General features: G+C 37.7%; 1 protein-coding gene and 9 non-coding genes across 10 annotated transcripts; all 10 read right to left on the bottom strand.

The window, feature by feature from the left end:
• Positions 1 to 3,567: 3,567 nt before the first annotated feature.
• Positions 3,568 to 8,909, bottom strand: LOC117301822. The gene is made up of 5 exons (XM_033785822.1): positions 8,753 to 8,909; positions 7,750 to 7,803; positions 6,625 to 6,828; positions 5,952 to 6,133; positions 3,568 to 4,035 (listed from the first exon to the last, which is right to left on the bottom strand). Exons 1-5 carry the CDS (start codon positions 8,754 to 8,756, stop codon positions 3,931 to 3,933), a joined length of 549 nt encoding a protein of 182 aa, XP_033641713.1. The 5' UTR covers positions 8,757 to 8,909; the 3' UTR covers positions 3,568 to 3,930.
• A 4,295-nt stretch (positions 8,910 to 13,204) lies between these two features.
• Positions 13,205 to 13,277, bottom strand: Trnai-aau. Its single transcript has one exon. It is a non-coding gene; the product is annotated as a tRNA-Ile (tRNA).
• Positions 13,278 to 13,370: 93 nt separating this feature from the next.
• Positions 13,371 to 13,443, bottom strand: Trnai-aau. The gene has a single exon. It is a non-coding gene; the product is annotated as a tRNA-Ile (tRNA).
• A 93-nt stretch (positions 13,444 to 13,536) lies between these two features.
• Positions 13,537 to 13,609, bottom strand: Trnai-aau. Its single transcript has one exon. It is a non-coding gene; the product is annotated as a tRNA-Ile (tRNA).
• A 93-nt stretch (positions 13,610 to 13,702) lies between these two features.
• Positions 13,703 to 13,774, bottom strand: Trnai-aau. The gene has a single exon. It is a non-coding gene; the product is annotated as a tRNA-Ile (tRNA).
• A 93-nt stretch (positions 13,775 to 13,867) lies between these two features.
• Trnai-aau lies at positions 13,868 to 13,940 on the bottom strand. Its single transcript has one exon. It is a non-coding gene; the product is annotated as a tRNA-Ile (tRNA).
• Positions 13,941 to 14,032: 92 nt separating this feature from the next.
• Positions 14,033 to 14,105, bottom strand: Trnai-aau. The gene has a single exon. It is a non-coding gene; the product is annotated as a tRNA-Ile (tRNA).
• A 93-nt stretch (positions 14,106 to 14,198) lies between these two features.
• Trnai-aau lies at positions 14,199 to 14,271 on the bottom strand. Its single transcript has one exon. It is a non-coding gene; the product is annotated as a tRNA-Ile (tRNA).
• A 93-nt stretch (positions 14,272 to 14,364) lies between these two features.
• Positions 14,365 to 14,437, bottom strand: Trnai-aau. Its single transcript has one exon. It is a non-coding gene; the product is annotated as a tRNA-Ile (tRNA).
• A 92-nt stretch (positions 14,438 to 14,529) lies between these two features.
• Trnai-aau lies at positions 14,530 to 14,602 on the bottom strand. The gene has a single exon. It is a non-coding gene; the product is annotated as a tRNA-Ile (tRNA).
• Positions 14,603 to 15,162: the final 560 nt, after the last annotated feature.

Raw genomic sequence — 15,162 nt, 5'->3', positions numbered from 1 at the left:
TAAAAGGCTTCAGGCAAGAATCATTTTTTTGAGTGAGAAATCACCTCTTTCTTATAAACTATACGTTACTTCTGATGGAGCCTTTCTCATAATGTGTTATTGTGAAGGACTTGGGGAGCCGGGGCGCCCTCTACTCCAAACAGTTAACCAATGTGTAGTGTACCACAAAACGGTAAAACTGAAAGTTTAATGCAGAAAGTACAACAACTATAAGTACATAGAGCAATAGTACAAAATCTGAATTAAGATTAGCACAATAACATCATCGGGAATAATGTAATGACTAACAAAAGATCACAAAACCAACTTTTTAAAGAAAAAACAATTTCCATAGCATGAAATTTCTCTTACAGAACTGTTCTCTTGTGGGCTCAAGATGTCCTCAACTTTATAAACCTCTGCTCAAAATACTACTCTTCTCGTCATCTTCAACCTAAAAATAAACAACAATGCATAAATTATTTAATGCACTCAATACACACAGCGAGTGAAAGCCCTCCAGTCATAAGCAGGCAAGGCCCAAATAAGGAAACAAGCTCATGAATATTCATAGCGTCCAAATTAAAAATGGCGAGTGGAAGTGTTTAGGCAAGTGGTGCTATAAACAAAAACTTAGTCTTAAACTCACACAACTAGCGTAGTTATACAACCATAAAAAGGCCCTAGAACTTCCTGAACAGTAAACATCCCTAAGCAAGGGAGCCTGGACAGCTAGTTCACTAAACTACCCAACAACTTAACAATGGCCTTGACACAAAAATGATAAGGAATGAAAACTACGAAAACTACGTAAAATGAGAGAAAAACTTAAGAGGCTGTAATTGTAAAGGAGATACGGCGGGAAAACAAGTCTAAAAAGTACACCCTAAATAGACAACATTTACTGAAAATTAATCTACAATACCATTACAATAAAATCCAAGCTTACCACTACACTTCATAGTAACTACAACAAGTCATATAACGGCCTTCAAGGTGAAAAAGAGGCACTTTCTACGGAGCGGTTCGATGAAAACTAATCACTTCAGAAAACTTATTGGCGAAAAGCACTAGGGCAACACGAGAGGGCGCTAGACCAAAAAGGCGTAACTTTGGGGGCAGAGATGAACATAACAGTTATACTATAAACAGCTCTACATTGCTCGTTACCAAGTACGTTTTTATGCTAACAATTAATATTTTGAGTATTACCAAGTGCACAACAAAGCAGCAGAACATACTCGGCAAAAAAAGTGTTCGGCACAATATTATTTTCTGTTGTAGCAGAGGTTTTGAATTTAAAGGAACACGTTGCCTTTGGATCGGTCGAGTTGGTCTATAACCGATATACATTGAAATCTTGAGCGCCAAAATATCGTACGCCCTCCTCTGAGTTGTCGTAGGTGTGCCATGGCCCTCTACAGACCTTATCACGCTGTTACCATCTTGGTCATGCTCCCTGTTTCCAATAACAGTAATGAATGCTAACATTCATTGCGCATACATGGCACCTGACTGTTATTTTCGTCCAGCCTCAGTTTGGTTATAATCAGTTGGAATGGAGTAAAATCAAGATGGTCAGACAGTGATAAAGGTCTATACGAAGCAAGCAGTCACAACCTTTAAAGACTCAAACAACATACCGCCGTAAACCAGCCGTCGATTTAATCAAACTTTTCTTTGAAAAGGACGAGTTAAGTTCCGTAACCATAGACGAATTGAACTAACTCGTCCTAACTCAAGATGGGATTAATCCTAGCGTTTCGCCAGACTGCAGGCCTACTTGAAAATCAAGTTTATTTTGTTTGAAAGAATGGGCATATAAACTTTAAACCCCCATGTCCAGATGTCTTCCGATGATGAACACTGAATCAGAGCAAGATAAGCAGTTAAACAAAGCGGTGCAAACTGACTGACAAAATTAATAATATTGATTATTTTTTACTTTTTTAATTAAAGGGATGCTGCAGTGAATTCAAATAAAACAGTTAATTTTGCTGTCATTTATTTCTGATACATGTATTGAACATCAATAAAATGTGTTTTGTATATTCCCGACATATCTGACTTGCGTAATTAGCGAATAAGTCATGCCCCCCGCCCCTTTGCGGATTGTTACCGCCCCCTACGATCGACGTCACGTCGGGAATTCAAACATATTATCGTCGGCAAAAAGAGTCTGGTCCCTAACTACACGCGCCTAGGTACCAGGCCACACAGTACACATGTCTCTATATGCACACAGCCAGGGGGGCCCGACGGCTCGGGTTACCGACATGACGTCACGTTTATGCAAATAAAGGCTCCCTTTTAGGGGCAGGGTGGGTTCACCTAATCTCTTGAAAACCATTTTTAAAATACTTGCGCTTTCAATAAAAAATAATAATAAATATTTCATGTTTAAAAAGTCATGTTTAATCGTTTAAATAAATAATAACAAACACACTGCAGCCACCCTTTAACGGAATTTATTGATATGCAGATGTCCCCTTGAAGTTATTTTAGTTACAACTTACTAATAATTAATATTCATAAAGCATAATAATGCAGATGTTATTTATAACTATTTAGCATTTACAGTAATTAACAGAAAAATGCTCCAGCAACGAACTCTAACACTATCAGGGCCGAGTTTCACAGACCTACTTTAACAGAAATTTGCCTAACACCTTTTCTGTCCACCGTCTGAGGTCGTCTGAGTTAAGCTTCTCCTGACAGCGCCCTCTTTTGAAACATCTTTCTTGGCTGGTATCTTATTCTGTCAACCATAGTAACAGCTCGATGAAAATGGCCCACTGTGCGCAAAACCGTTTTGATAAACATGCATCTACAAAAAACGTCCACATTGATGAAAGATTTAACTGTCATTGGCTGAAATGGTGCCCAACGCGTACACACGTGCACGTTTCCAAGACGGCGACCAATGCAAAATATAGCTCGACACTTAAACGGCTTTCCTCCCAAAGTTGAACGAGAATGACGAGACTTCTACGTTTTAAAAGTATGTTTTTTAATTAATGTTTGATACTCTTACTTTGAAGATAAATAAAGAAAAATAGTATTGCTCATCTTAAGTGCATGGAGTTAAGGGTGACCATGTAAAGCATGATCGCGTTGTAAGTGCACTACGTATACCAGCATTGTATTTTTTAGCACTTCTCTTCCCGAGGTAAGTGACGTCACAAAAAAGCAGCGGCCTTTTTGAATCTCACAAGTATCACACAGAGCAGATACAACATTGACCAACAACTTTTCTCTTTGTTCCTCAAGCTTGTTTATGCCCACAATGTTTAATTAGTCGTCGCATCAAAACAATTGCTTAACAAAATTACACGGCACCCCAATGTGCTATCCTGTGAGATTCAAAATGGCGTCCACTGAATTCAAAATGAACACACGCAACCTACTATAAAGTGTTTATTATAAAAATACAGACCAGGTTTGCGTTTTCGCGGTCGTAACCATAACTGTTTTGGTTTGCCACTGGTTAATAGGGTTTTAAAATTTGTATTATGGAAAAACGATAAAGAAAGGTCTGCGGTAAACATCAATGATAACATGGTTCCACCGTAAACCTTACTATATTTGCCATTATTTGATATATGGCCATTGACAGAAACAGTTATTGGTTACAACTACGAAAGCGCACCCGAGAGCAAATTCGATCATGCGCCCATTTGTTCAACCACTAGTCAATGTTCCATGGTAACCTAAGGAACATTGTCCCATGTTAACCTACGCATGAAATACATCCTGGGTACCAGTCAAAATCGCCCAATGGAAATAATAATCTGGTGCCATGTTTGTCCAATGAATGTTAGCATTCAATATTGTTATGGAAACAGGGAACATGTCCAAGATTGTGACAGCGTGATAAAGGTCTATAGTCAACTTTTGTCCCTTAATCAAACTTGCTCCGAGCGGTTAAACGTAAAGGGCGCCACCAACCGATCAGTTCATCAGAGTGGCTAGTACTGTCGCCAGTATGACTGTGAAAACCACACTATGCCCAAGCTTGGCGGCTGCGTTGCAATTGTTGTCACTGCAGTAACAAACCTAAGTAAAAAGAACAAGGAAACAAGTTTATAAATTATCTTTACGTAAAAGCTTGAAACTCCTGAATTTTTTTTTTAAATGATATCAATGAATCGTTACACTTTGGAGGAATGACTTAATTGGCCATTATGTGGTACCATTTATAGCTAATTACCCAAATTCAAATGATAATTTATAAGATTTTGTTTTTGTTTAGGGAGTGCTGTTTGGTATGGAAGAGTTCAAGGGACACTGAGAAAAGATGTTATTTAAGACCAGAGCTATTTTATATTGACCCCATGCCCATGACGCGCATGATCGGTACGCAAATCAAAGTCCAAAAGCAACCCTATTAGGTCCTGGCGACATTTAGGTACAGGTTTGGGGCTACATTTAGGTCAGGCTACATTTAGGTGCCGCACAGACGTCACATTTTGAAGTCGTTAAACAACACCAGAGATTGGCCTGGTACGGACGGATCTCGCATTCATTTCGTAGTCAAATTATATGTACATTTTTACATAAGACACCATGTGTATCAAATGATATCGCTGGTTCTGTAAAAAAACCCAATACATGCCGGAAAGGCATTGAGGAATTTGTTTATTTTTAAACACAATGCATCACATCTCTACGTTATGTCTAACATGTCAGTTCGTTATTAACAACCGTAAACACTCCAACCACCACGTACTACACACACAACAAACACCTTTATTACAAAAACCTTGGGTATTAGCTCAATATTTTTCCTTCAAGTTATTTGTGTTTTGATTATTAACAATGCACCGTAATTGCTTCGCTTCCAGCATACGATTTACCGGAAGTTCACTGCGCGCCAATTTTACGGACGCGCTACTCCATTGTTGGTTTATTATTGTTCAGGTCTGACGCTTAACGGCACTGGACACTTTTGGTATTAACTACTGAAAACAAACATAAGCATAAAAACTTAATTTTAAATGACTCCCTATGAGTTTTTGAGAAAAAGGTGATTTCTCACAAAATATTTGAATTAGTACCAAAAGTGTGCAATACTTTAAAGGTATGGACACCATTGGTAATTACTCAATTTAACATAAAAATTTGCTTGGTAATGAGCAATGGAGAGCTGTTGATAGTATACAACATTGAGTAGCGGCTCCCTCTGAAATAACGTAGTTTTTGAGAAAGCAGTAGTTTCTCATTAAACAAAATTGAATTGAATAAGAGACCTCAGCTGAATATTCAAATTCAAGGCATCTGAAAGCACACAACTTGTGCGATGAGCAGTTAAAGTCAACATTTTCAGAGATTTGTTATTTTATGCATACGTCGAGATATACCAAGTGAGAATACTGGTCTTTGACAATTACCAATAGTTTCCAGTGTCTTTAAACAGGCATTGAATAGGACCTTTCGACTGGCGCAAAAAGTCATTTAGGGAGTGTACGACCCCGTTTTGTTTATATGTCCGACGATATCAGGTTTCAAATTTTGCTTCAAAAAAATATTCAATAAAATTAATTTACAAAATGTTAACATCAGCGACCTTTCTCAAGGTTCATAAGTCTGAAAATAAATAAATAGGAACTTGACCTCGGAGCCGCGCTTTTTAAATATGATTATGCCTATGACTGTAATGAACCAAGGATACCGCATAAGTGAGTTTATTACTGTAGTTCGCAAGCCTGAGGAAACTTTTAAACAAGGTTGCTTGCTATAATGCATGTGAACCAGAAACACCTGGACAACCCCCACCCCCACCCTGGTAATTACTTGTTATATATTTCTGGTATAATAAAACCAAGGAGGCCGCATGCGCGATTTTTCATTGTAGCTCGCAAGCCTGAGGAAACTTTCAAACAAGATTGCAAACAATTTAAATTTGTCTTGTAAGTCTGCTGCCACTTAGCATTCCAAAGTTTCCAATTATATGAACATCAAATTAAACCAACCTCGCCGCTGAACCTGGTCATAGTTCCGAATCCCTCAGATTCCCCGCCGATCAGACTGATGTCATGGGACGCCTTGTCCTGTGCGTCATCTCTGAAGCAAACCTTCTTAGTTATGGATTCATCATAACCCGCAGGCTTGACGAGACAGCGACGGAGAATCGCCTGAACGTTGGTTGTTCCACCTTCGGAGGAAAATGGGAACGAGACAAAACTTTACGAAGAGGAGGTTTAAAACATTCTTCTTTAATTTATGAATTGGCGCGTAAGGAAATGTATCCATCTTTAAAACACTAGGGAGGTCAGTACTGGCATCTCAACACACGTCTCTCGGTTTCTAGATGATGTCTCCATACTTCATTAATTTGTTATTCTCTGCCTTGTAAAATAACCTTGTTTCTTGGTTACTTCTTTATAAATTATTGTTATGGCTTTGTACTGTTTTCTAGAAGTATGAACAAATGTGAGAATTGAATTGAACTGAATAGACCTTTACCATGCTGCCTCCATCTTGGTCATGTTCCTCGTATCAAAAAAACAATAATGTATGCTAATAATCATTTTGCAAACAGGAACCAGACTATTTTTGTTCTTCCAGCCTCGGTATGGTTACATAGATATCAATGGGAGAAATTGAAGATGGCTGCACCATGATAAGGGTATATAGGCTACTTACTGCCTGGAACATCAAATGTGTATGTCCCGTTGACTTTCCCACAAACGTATTCTTTGTCATCGTTAGGGCAATGATCTCCAGCGTACACTTGGGTCTTTTTGCTGAAATCTCTGCAATATTGGTTCTTGTAGAAGTTTGGTACATCAGGGGGTGGGGCCGGGGAAAACGCCAGATGAATGCAACTGTAACAATGAATGGCAGAAGCTGGGAAGAAACGGAATAAAAACATTTGAAAACATAGACAACATGCGAAACTGAATGATAACATTCAGCAAGCAAAACTATAAACCTTTCCGGTATTGACTAACAAACCGCGCTGATTGGCATAAACGGCCGAGTGTTAGTAAAAACCTTCGATCGTGTTGTTTTAACCAAATTCGTTTTCTGCAAACTTTCAATCAAATAAAATACCTCCCGTGGTTGGCGGCTTTGTTTCCCTTAAAGTCAATACTAATTTGTGATCGTGTGTAACATTTTAACAAACTATGAATATCTGTTTTAGTTTTGCTTTTATGGCTTTGTATAGTTTTCCAACCTCTGGAAAAACTCGAGCTGTGACATTGCAATAGTAAGGTCTATATAGATCCGTTATTGGCCTCCATATTTTATGTCGAACCATGGAAAAGTGCACGCGTGAACGCACTGCGCATGACCTATAGCTATTTTTCATTCATGAAGTCATTGTGCTGCGAAACCGCCATTTTGTGCTTACTGTACACTTTTTAAATCGTAGTGCTGCTAACCGTAAGCACACGAAAATACAAGCTAAATAACCTTCCGGCGCTTACTGCGCCAAAACTAAAGACGTAAGAGTACAAATCCACCGTGAAACGCGCAAGACTGCCTTATATCCCATGCTTAACATCATGTGAACAAAGTTTACAACATTTTTGGTATTACGGTGAGCACGAAAATTTCCTTACCGCTAAGCAGCCCTATGAAAAAAGGGTCCAGTACTAGGGGGGAATGTTTTGAGCGTGTGACGTCACTTACATGAGGTTTATTGGGTTTTGTATCTCTCCAGCTACCGGAGCTCTGAAAAAGCTACTCCAAACTTTTGGGATATTTATCTCGGGATAGGATTGAGACAAAACATTTTGGATTTAGAGTAATTACTTTACTTACCATCGTGCAGGAAAGCCGCACATAAGCACGTCAGCAAAACAGCCCAAACGCCACCTACGAAGACATATTTTTAGAAACAAAAATGTCTTAAATGGAGTATACCTTTTGGTTCGATTGTTTCAATCCTTTAAAAATGAAGTTGTATGTATTTTAACATCATTTCAAAAAGTGGTTGCGTTTTGAGATATCGCCAAAACTCCCGGAGCGAATAATAATGCCAAAGCAGGAATGATTAACCCTGAAGAAATATCACAATCGTAGAAGCGTTACAGCAGTAACCTTTCTTTTACTCACATGTTTGGTCATGCTAAGAAATATTTCCTGGTCAATTTAAGAAAAAAACCATTTTGCACCCATACTCAACTCTGGGCCAAAGAGCTGCTTAAATACACTGATGGACACTAATGTTAATAATTGTGTAACTGTCAGTGATCAGTATTCTCAATTGGTCTATCCCAACTCATGCAGGAAACAACAAACTTGTGAAAATGTGGACTTAATTGGTCGTCGAATAGAGGATTTCGAGACCACAGCTGAGGGTGAGAAATTACATCTTTCTCAAAAACTACATTACTTCAGAGGAAGCCATTTCTCACAATGTTTTATACTATCAACAGCTCTCTATTGGTCGTTACTAAATAAGTTTTTTGTGCTAAACATTGTTTTGAGTAATTATCATAAGTGTTCAGTACCTTTAAGGTATTGCTCAAGCAAAACTTGTATGCCCCTTTCAAAAGGTACACCACGGCATGGTACTTTGGCTGGTAACCTAATTCTAGTAAGCGCATGTTGAGCAGTTCTATGAAATTGGGACCAACTATCTTAAACCGAAACGTCGACATCCCACGAATCATTGATTTCAAAATGGATTCATCTCGCTATAGACACAAAAATTTTGAGGGAAAATTCCTTGCTTGTTTTTCTATCAGCAAATTATTTGAAATGCAAGGGACACACGTTTAAGTTAATAATAGTTTATACAGAATCTTGATAAAATGCTTACCCATTTTCCTCACGTTCAACGTCTAAATTTTGTGTAGTTTCCGATGGTTAATATAGCCTAAAACTAACAGCTATTAACTATACGCAATTTGAAAATTATTTTTGTTGTTGTCTAAAGCGAACAATGCCTCTCACGAAAAAAACATATCATCACAAATTTATCGAATTGGTTCATATCGATTACATGACTGGTTCCCTTGAGTGAGATATACGTTACTAATGTACCTGAGTGTGGTGACAGCGAAATATACCACGAGTGACACGTGCTAGTTTGATAAGTATGATTCCACTGGTACTTCGTAGCATGGTTGTAGTTGGAATGAATTGTGATCAATAATGGGCGCCAGTGATAATCTTTTGTGATCGGTGTTATTTTGTTTATTGATTATGTTTAGCCTTCGATTAAAGGCTGTTGTTGTTTTATCAAAGAATGTCGTTGCATTGATTTGCTTGCTTGTTTTGGATATTAAGGGCGAATGGTGATGGGAGTAAATAGAGACTATTTAAATTAAAGAGAGTGGATACATTAGTAATTACTCAAACTAATTGTTAGCATAAAACCTTACTTGGTAACCATCAATTGAGAGCTGTTGATAGATAAAACATTGTGAGAAATGGCTTTCTTTTGAAGTAACGTAGTTTTCGAGAAAGAGGTAATTTCTTCTTCAAGTATTCAAAAGACTTCAGGCCTGAAGCCTTTTATTATATGCATCTGTGAAAGTACAACAGTTTGTGCAACAAAAGGTGTTTCTTGCAACTGCGAAGACCAATAGAGCCCATAATTTCACAGATTTGTCGTTATGTGCATATGTGGGGATACACCAAGTAAAGTGAGAATACTGGTCTTAGACAAATTGCCAAAAGTGTCAAGTGCCTTTAAAGGGGTAGAAGGTTTGACCTGCCTGATTTTTGACACATCAAAATCACAATTATAAATTGCAGCAAAAAACACATACAATTTCACCTTTACAAGTTTCCTCGGGCTTGCGAGCTACAGTTATACTAAGTTCACTTATGAGGCATCATTGGTTTCATAACCATAAATCATGATTTTAATAATAAGAGTATGGGTTAATTTGGTGTTTCTGGTTCATATAGCAATATATAACAGCCCGGTCCATCAAGCATGCACCCTTGTTTACAGGTTCCATCGGGCCCGCGAGCTACCAGTGATTAATTCACTTACGAGGCATCCTTGGCGCCATCGCCCAAAATAATTGTGTTAATAATTAGAATCGTATTACTGTCCTGTATGCCGCTAATTTAGTGTGGTATAAATTTGTTGCAGAGGATTTATCTGTATAATAAGACTGACAATTTCTCTCACTCCCTCGTACAATACGGCACACGGCCCGATTTCATAACTGGCTAAGCACACTAAAACAGCTAAGCACAACAAATTATATTAACCAGAATACAAACCAAAAATACCATCTCTCACGTACTAAGTGTGGCTGGTACCCTGCGTAATTTTGCTAGACAGATTTATTAAAGCAGTATCTTCTACTTTAGGCAGCTCTAGCACAAAAGTAGCCTAAGCATGCCTATACTAGAACAAATCTCACATGTACTGTAGCTGGCTGGTAAACTGCTTATTTTACTCAGTAGATTTTTTAAAGACACTGGACACTATTGGTAATTGTCAAAGACAAGTTTTCTCACCTGGTGTATCCCAACATATGCATAAAATAACAAACCTGTAAAAATTTGAGCTCAATTTGGTCTTCGAAGTTGCAAGTTGGTCACACGAAGTTGTGTGCTTTCAGATACTTGATTTCGAGACCTCTAAACTTGAGGTCTCGAAATCAAATTCGTGGAAAATTACTTCTTTCTCGAAAACTACGCCACTTCATAGGGAGCCGTTTCTCACAATGTTTTGTACTACCAACCTCTCCCCATTACTTGTTACCAAGTGAGGTTTTATGCTAATAATTATTTAGAGTAATAACCAATAGTGTCCACTGCCTTTAAAGGGGTATTTTCTGCTATGAAAGATCACTTCATTAAAGCCCTGCCCTTTACAGAAATGTCATGATATAATTCCTGTGGTACCTGACGTTACCGCACAAAATACCACAGGAATATTCGGTAGCAATACCACTCTCGTTAACATCACCAGACTCGTATGGTAATGTCAACGACTGGCTGTGGTAAGTTAATATTTCCTGTGGTATCTGATGTTACAACATAACATACCACATGAATATTCAGTACCCCAGGAACTCTTACCACTTATCACTTCATATTTGAAGTAACCATCATACAAATACTTAAACAAAACATACTAAGAATTTGTAATTTTCTTTTGCGCATGAGTCATCATTAATACATTATCAAACTGACAAACAAAATAATTGTTAACGGATTTCAGTTTCTTTTTTTTGTGCGATGTTTATTTCTTCAACAGCATTGTGCAAACTAATAATATATGGGTTTTCCCGGCATATTCAGCAAAAATAACTTTAATTTAGTTAAAAGTCAATCAAATTCACAAAATGCTTCCCTAAATCATTCAAACTGGTGTTTCTGTTTAGACACTTAGGCATATTAAATACCAGGTAATCTTAACACCGGGCCTTGAAACGGACATCTTAGAGGCCCTGACCTCCATTGCTCTAGTCTTGACCTTGTTGCTTCTTCAAAAGTTCCCCATCTTCAAAGTTTTCCAATGGAAGCCTTTGCAGCATGAAAATGGTCTTGCCCTCTCTAAGATTAAATTACAGGCTCGGCATACAGTTTCGTTTTCGTGCACATATGATTTCATTTTTCTTATTCAGATCTGTATCAAACTTAATTTATTAGGCGTCCAAGACTAGTTTCTCACATTTTTCAGTTGAATTTCTACTAGCTGCCTGTTTACAACACCGATGACATTGCAATTTCATAATCTATACCTCGCAAATAATTACACAATGGTGTTACCGCAAACCAACATTGACATTGATACATCACCAGCATGCAAAGCCGCAAATCCCATGTGGAAATTTTGTTTCTAATTTTGAGCTTTGAATGCTGATCGAGCGGATAATTCATTTTCAAACGAAATGGTAAGAGCACGGCCAAATTTAATAGAGCTGCTTAAGCGAAAAAATTGCTTAAGCACGAAAATAGCTTGCTTATTTTACAAATGTTACTGGCCAAAATGTCATGCCCTATACATTGCTTGTGACTGGTTTTTATCTGCTGTGTACGACTGAGTGGAGTCTTGGCCAATAGTTTAATTTTACTATAAGCAAGGATTTTGTTGCTTAAAATCTTTGTGCTAAAGCAGCTCCATGAAATTGCAACCGAAATCAGCTCAAGATTTCCAATATATTTCACAGAATGAAATATTTCACAGACAAAAGTAGCTCTAAAATGAATTATTGATTAGCTTTCAGACTTAATTAAACATTTGGTTTTTTTTGTCACTAGGCCTACCACTCCTGTATAACACCTTTGCGAATCCTTACTGACAACATTTGATTGTTTTAATAACTATACACATTCGTGGATATGTAGTTTCAGGTTCAAGATAAACTAAAACAAATCTGTTTTCATACCTAGAACTGTACAATAAAACCTGCGAAAGAAATAAAAAATGGTGGTGGGTGCTTGATTCCAAAATCAGTTTGTAAAAAACACTGGGAAACTTGGTAACGGGCAACGGAGAGCTGCTGATTAGTTAAAAATATTGTAAGAAATGACCCCCTCTTAAGCTAGTTTTTTGAGAACCAGGTAATTTCCATTTAAAATATTTGAATCTGAATAAAAACTTCAGGTCTGAACCTTTTTGTAGGTGCCTGAAAGCAATTTTATGCAACAAGGGTTATTTTTTCTTTCACTATTTTATTGCATTTTCTACTACCGAAAATTGTGCCAAAAATGCATATGTCGGATTACACCAAGTGATAATATTTGTCTTTGACAATTACCAAACGTGTCCATTGCCTTTAAGCATAATATAAATCTAGGTTATACACTGTACAGACCCGTAAACAGAAAAAGTAACGGAGAAAAAGTCCGCAAAAATAAAAAAAAAATAAAAAATATTATTTTATCAAGTAGAAAAAGTCCGTAAAAAATGGTTTACAAATAAAAAGCGCAAAAGGTTTACCTAATGGCATTTTCTTTCATATTTTTCGTCTCACCATAAAAGTAATAAATAAACATATATGTATATATAAAATAAGTAAATAAATAAACAAATAAACAAATTCTGGCTACGGGCTTGACTATTAACATGACATTTACTGATAAAACAAGTGACGAGTGACAAGTGTCTACCATCAATTCCTTTACGTGCTTGTTTCAATAATTCAACCATCGATTACAGAAGTAGATACGAAATGAAAAAAATTGCCGACTGAGCTAACCGACCAGTTGATAAGAGAGCTTTGATGTTGAAATGTCAATCCAAACAAAAAGTTTGCTAAATTAGAATGGTCAAAAGTAAGGTATTAACCAAAAAGTATGGTCGGTGTGGGGCTCGAACCCACGACCCTCGCGTTATTAGCACGATGCTCTGCCGACTGAGCTAACCGACCAATTGATAAGAAAGCTTTGATGTTGACAAATCAGTCCAAACAAATAGTTTGCTAAATTAGAATGGACAAAAGTAAGGTATTAACCAAAAGGTATGGTCAGTGTGGGGCTCGAACCCACGACCCTCGCGTTATTAGCACGATGCTCTGCCGACTGAGCTAACCGCCCAATTGTTAAGAAAGCTTTGATGTTGACAAATCAGTCCAAACAAAAAGTTTGCTAAATTAGAATCGACAAATGTAAGGTATTAACCAAAAGGTATGGTCAGTGTGGGGCTCGAACCCACGACCCTCGCGTTATTAGCACGATGCTCTGCCGACTGAGCTAACCGACCAATTTATAAGATAGCTTTGATGTTGACAAATCAGTCCAAACAAAAAGTTTGCTAAATTAGAATGGACAAAAGTAAGGTATTAACCAAAAGGTATGGCCAGTGTGGGCTCGAACCCACGACCCTCGCGTTATTAGCACGATGCTCTGCCGACTGAGCTAACCGACCAATTGATTAAAAAACTGTGATGTTGACAAATCAGTCCAAACAAAAAGTTTGCTAAATTAGAATGGTCAAAAGTAAGGTATTAACCAAAAGGTATGGTCAGTGTGGGGCTCGAACCCACAACCCTCGCGTTATTAGCACGATGCTCTGCCGACTGAGCTAACCGACCAATTGATAAGAAAGCTTTGATGTTGACAAATCAATCCAAACAAAAAATTGCTAAATTAGCATCGACAAATGTAAGGTATTAACCAAAAGGTATGGTCAGTGTGGGGCTCGAACCCACGACCCTCGCGTTATTAGCACGATGCTCTGCCGACTGAGCTAACCGGCCAATTGATAAGATAGCTTTGATGTTGACAAATCAGTCCAAACAAAAAGTTTGCTAAATTAGAATGGACAAAAGTAAGGTATTAACCAAAAGGTATGGTCAGTGTGGGGCTCGAACCCACGACCCTCGCGTTATTAGCACGATGCTCTGCCGACTGAGCTAACCGACCAATTGATAAGAAAGCTTTGATGTTGCCAAATCAGTCCAAACAAAAAGTTTGCTAAATTAGAATGGTCAAAAGTTAGGTATTAACCAAAAAGTATGATCAGTGTGGGGCTCGAACCCACGACCCTCGCGTTATTAGCACGATGCTCTGCCGACTGAGCTAACCGACCAATTGATTAAAAACTGAGATGTTGAAAAATCAGTCCAAAAAAAAAAGTTGCTAAATTAGAATGGACAAAAGTAAGGTATGAATCAAAAGGTATGGTCAGTGTGGGGCTCGAACCCACGACCCTCGCGTTATTAGCACGATGCTCTGCCGACTGAGCTAACCGACCAATTGATAAGCCTCGGTTAGCAATCAGAAATATGCCTATAGTTTTAATATCAATGTGTATGTGTACAAAACATAACTAACTCATTTCAAAAGTTGGGCACACTTTTGAGATATCAGCAAAAATCCGGACCCCAAAAAGTAAATTACCTAAACTGGAATACACAAATTGAGAAACATTACTGACACCAACGCTTCTCGGATTCAAATTGTGGGGAATGCTTTATAATATCAAAAGCTGAAATTGGCTTCCATCTAAAAAAAAAAAAAAAACCGTTAATTTTCAGACCGATTACCAAAGGTATACCTTCCCTTTAAACTGATTTACGTTTTTAGTGTAATATTTTAGGATTATTCAACAGACTTTGGCTTCTGCTAACGATGAGCCAAAATCAGGTCAAAGGTCACCAAGAACCCGGATTATTAACTGTGAATAGATAGCAGAACTATCGGAGATGATATAAATAGCAAATTCTATAACTACATAAATATTAAAGGCACTTCGGCAGAGTAGTTTAAAAAAAGAAAGAACAAAAAGATGAAGAAAACACTTTTTAAGAAACT

The sequence above is a fragment of the Asterias rubens genome, chromosome 17, assembly GCF_902459465.1.
Source record: "Asterias rubens chromosome 17, eAstRub1.3, whole genome shotgun sequence".
NCBI lineage: Eukaryota > Metazoa > Echinodermata > Asteroidea > Forcipulatida > Asteriidae > Asterias > Asterias rubens.
The sequence above is the reverse complement of the archived record's forward strand: the minus strand, read 5'-3'. Positions and strand labels throughout refer to the sequence as shown.

What these genes read in the sequence shown, in the direction of transcription:
- LOC117301822 (XM_033785822.1), bottom strand. An exon ending in TGCGGCTTTCCTGCACGATG is followed by an intron (nt 6,829 to 7,749) that starts GTAAGTAAAGTA and finishes GTTTCTTCCCAG; the next exon opens with CTTCTGCCATTCATTGTTAC. An exon ending in TGACCAGGTTCAGCGGCGAG is followed by an intron (nt 4,036 to 5,951) that starts GTTGGTTTAATT and finishes CTTTTTACTTAG; the next exon opens with GTTTGTTACTGCAGTGACAA.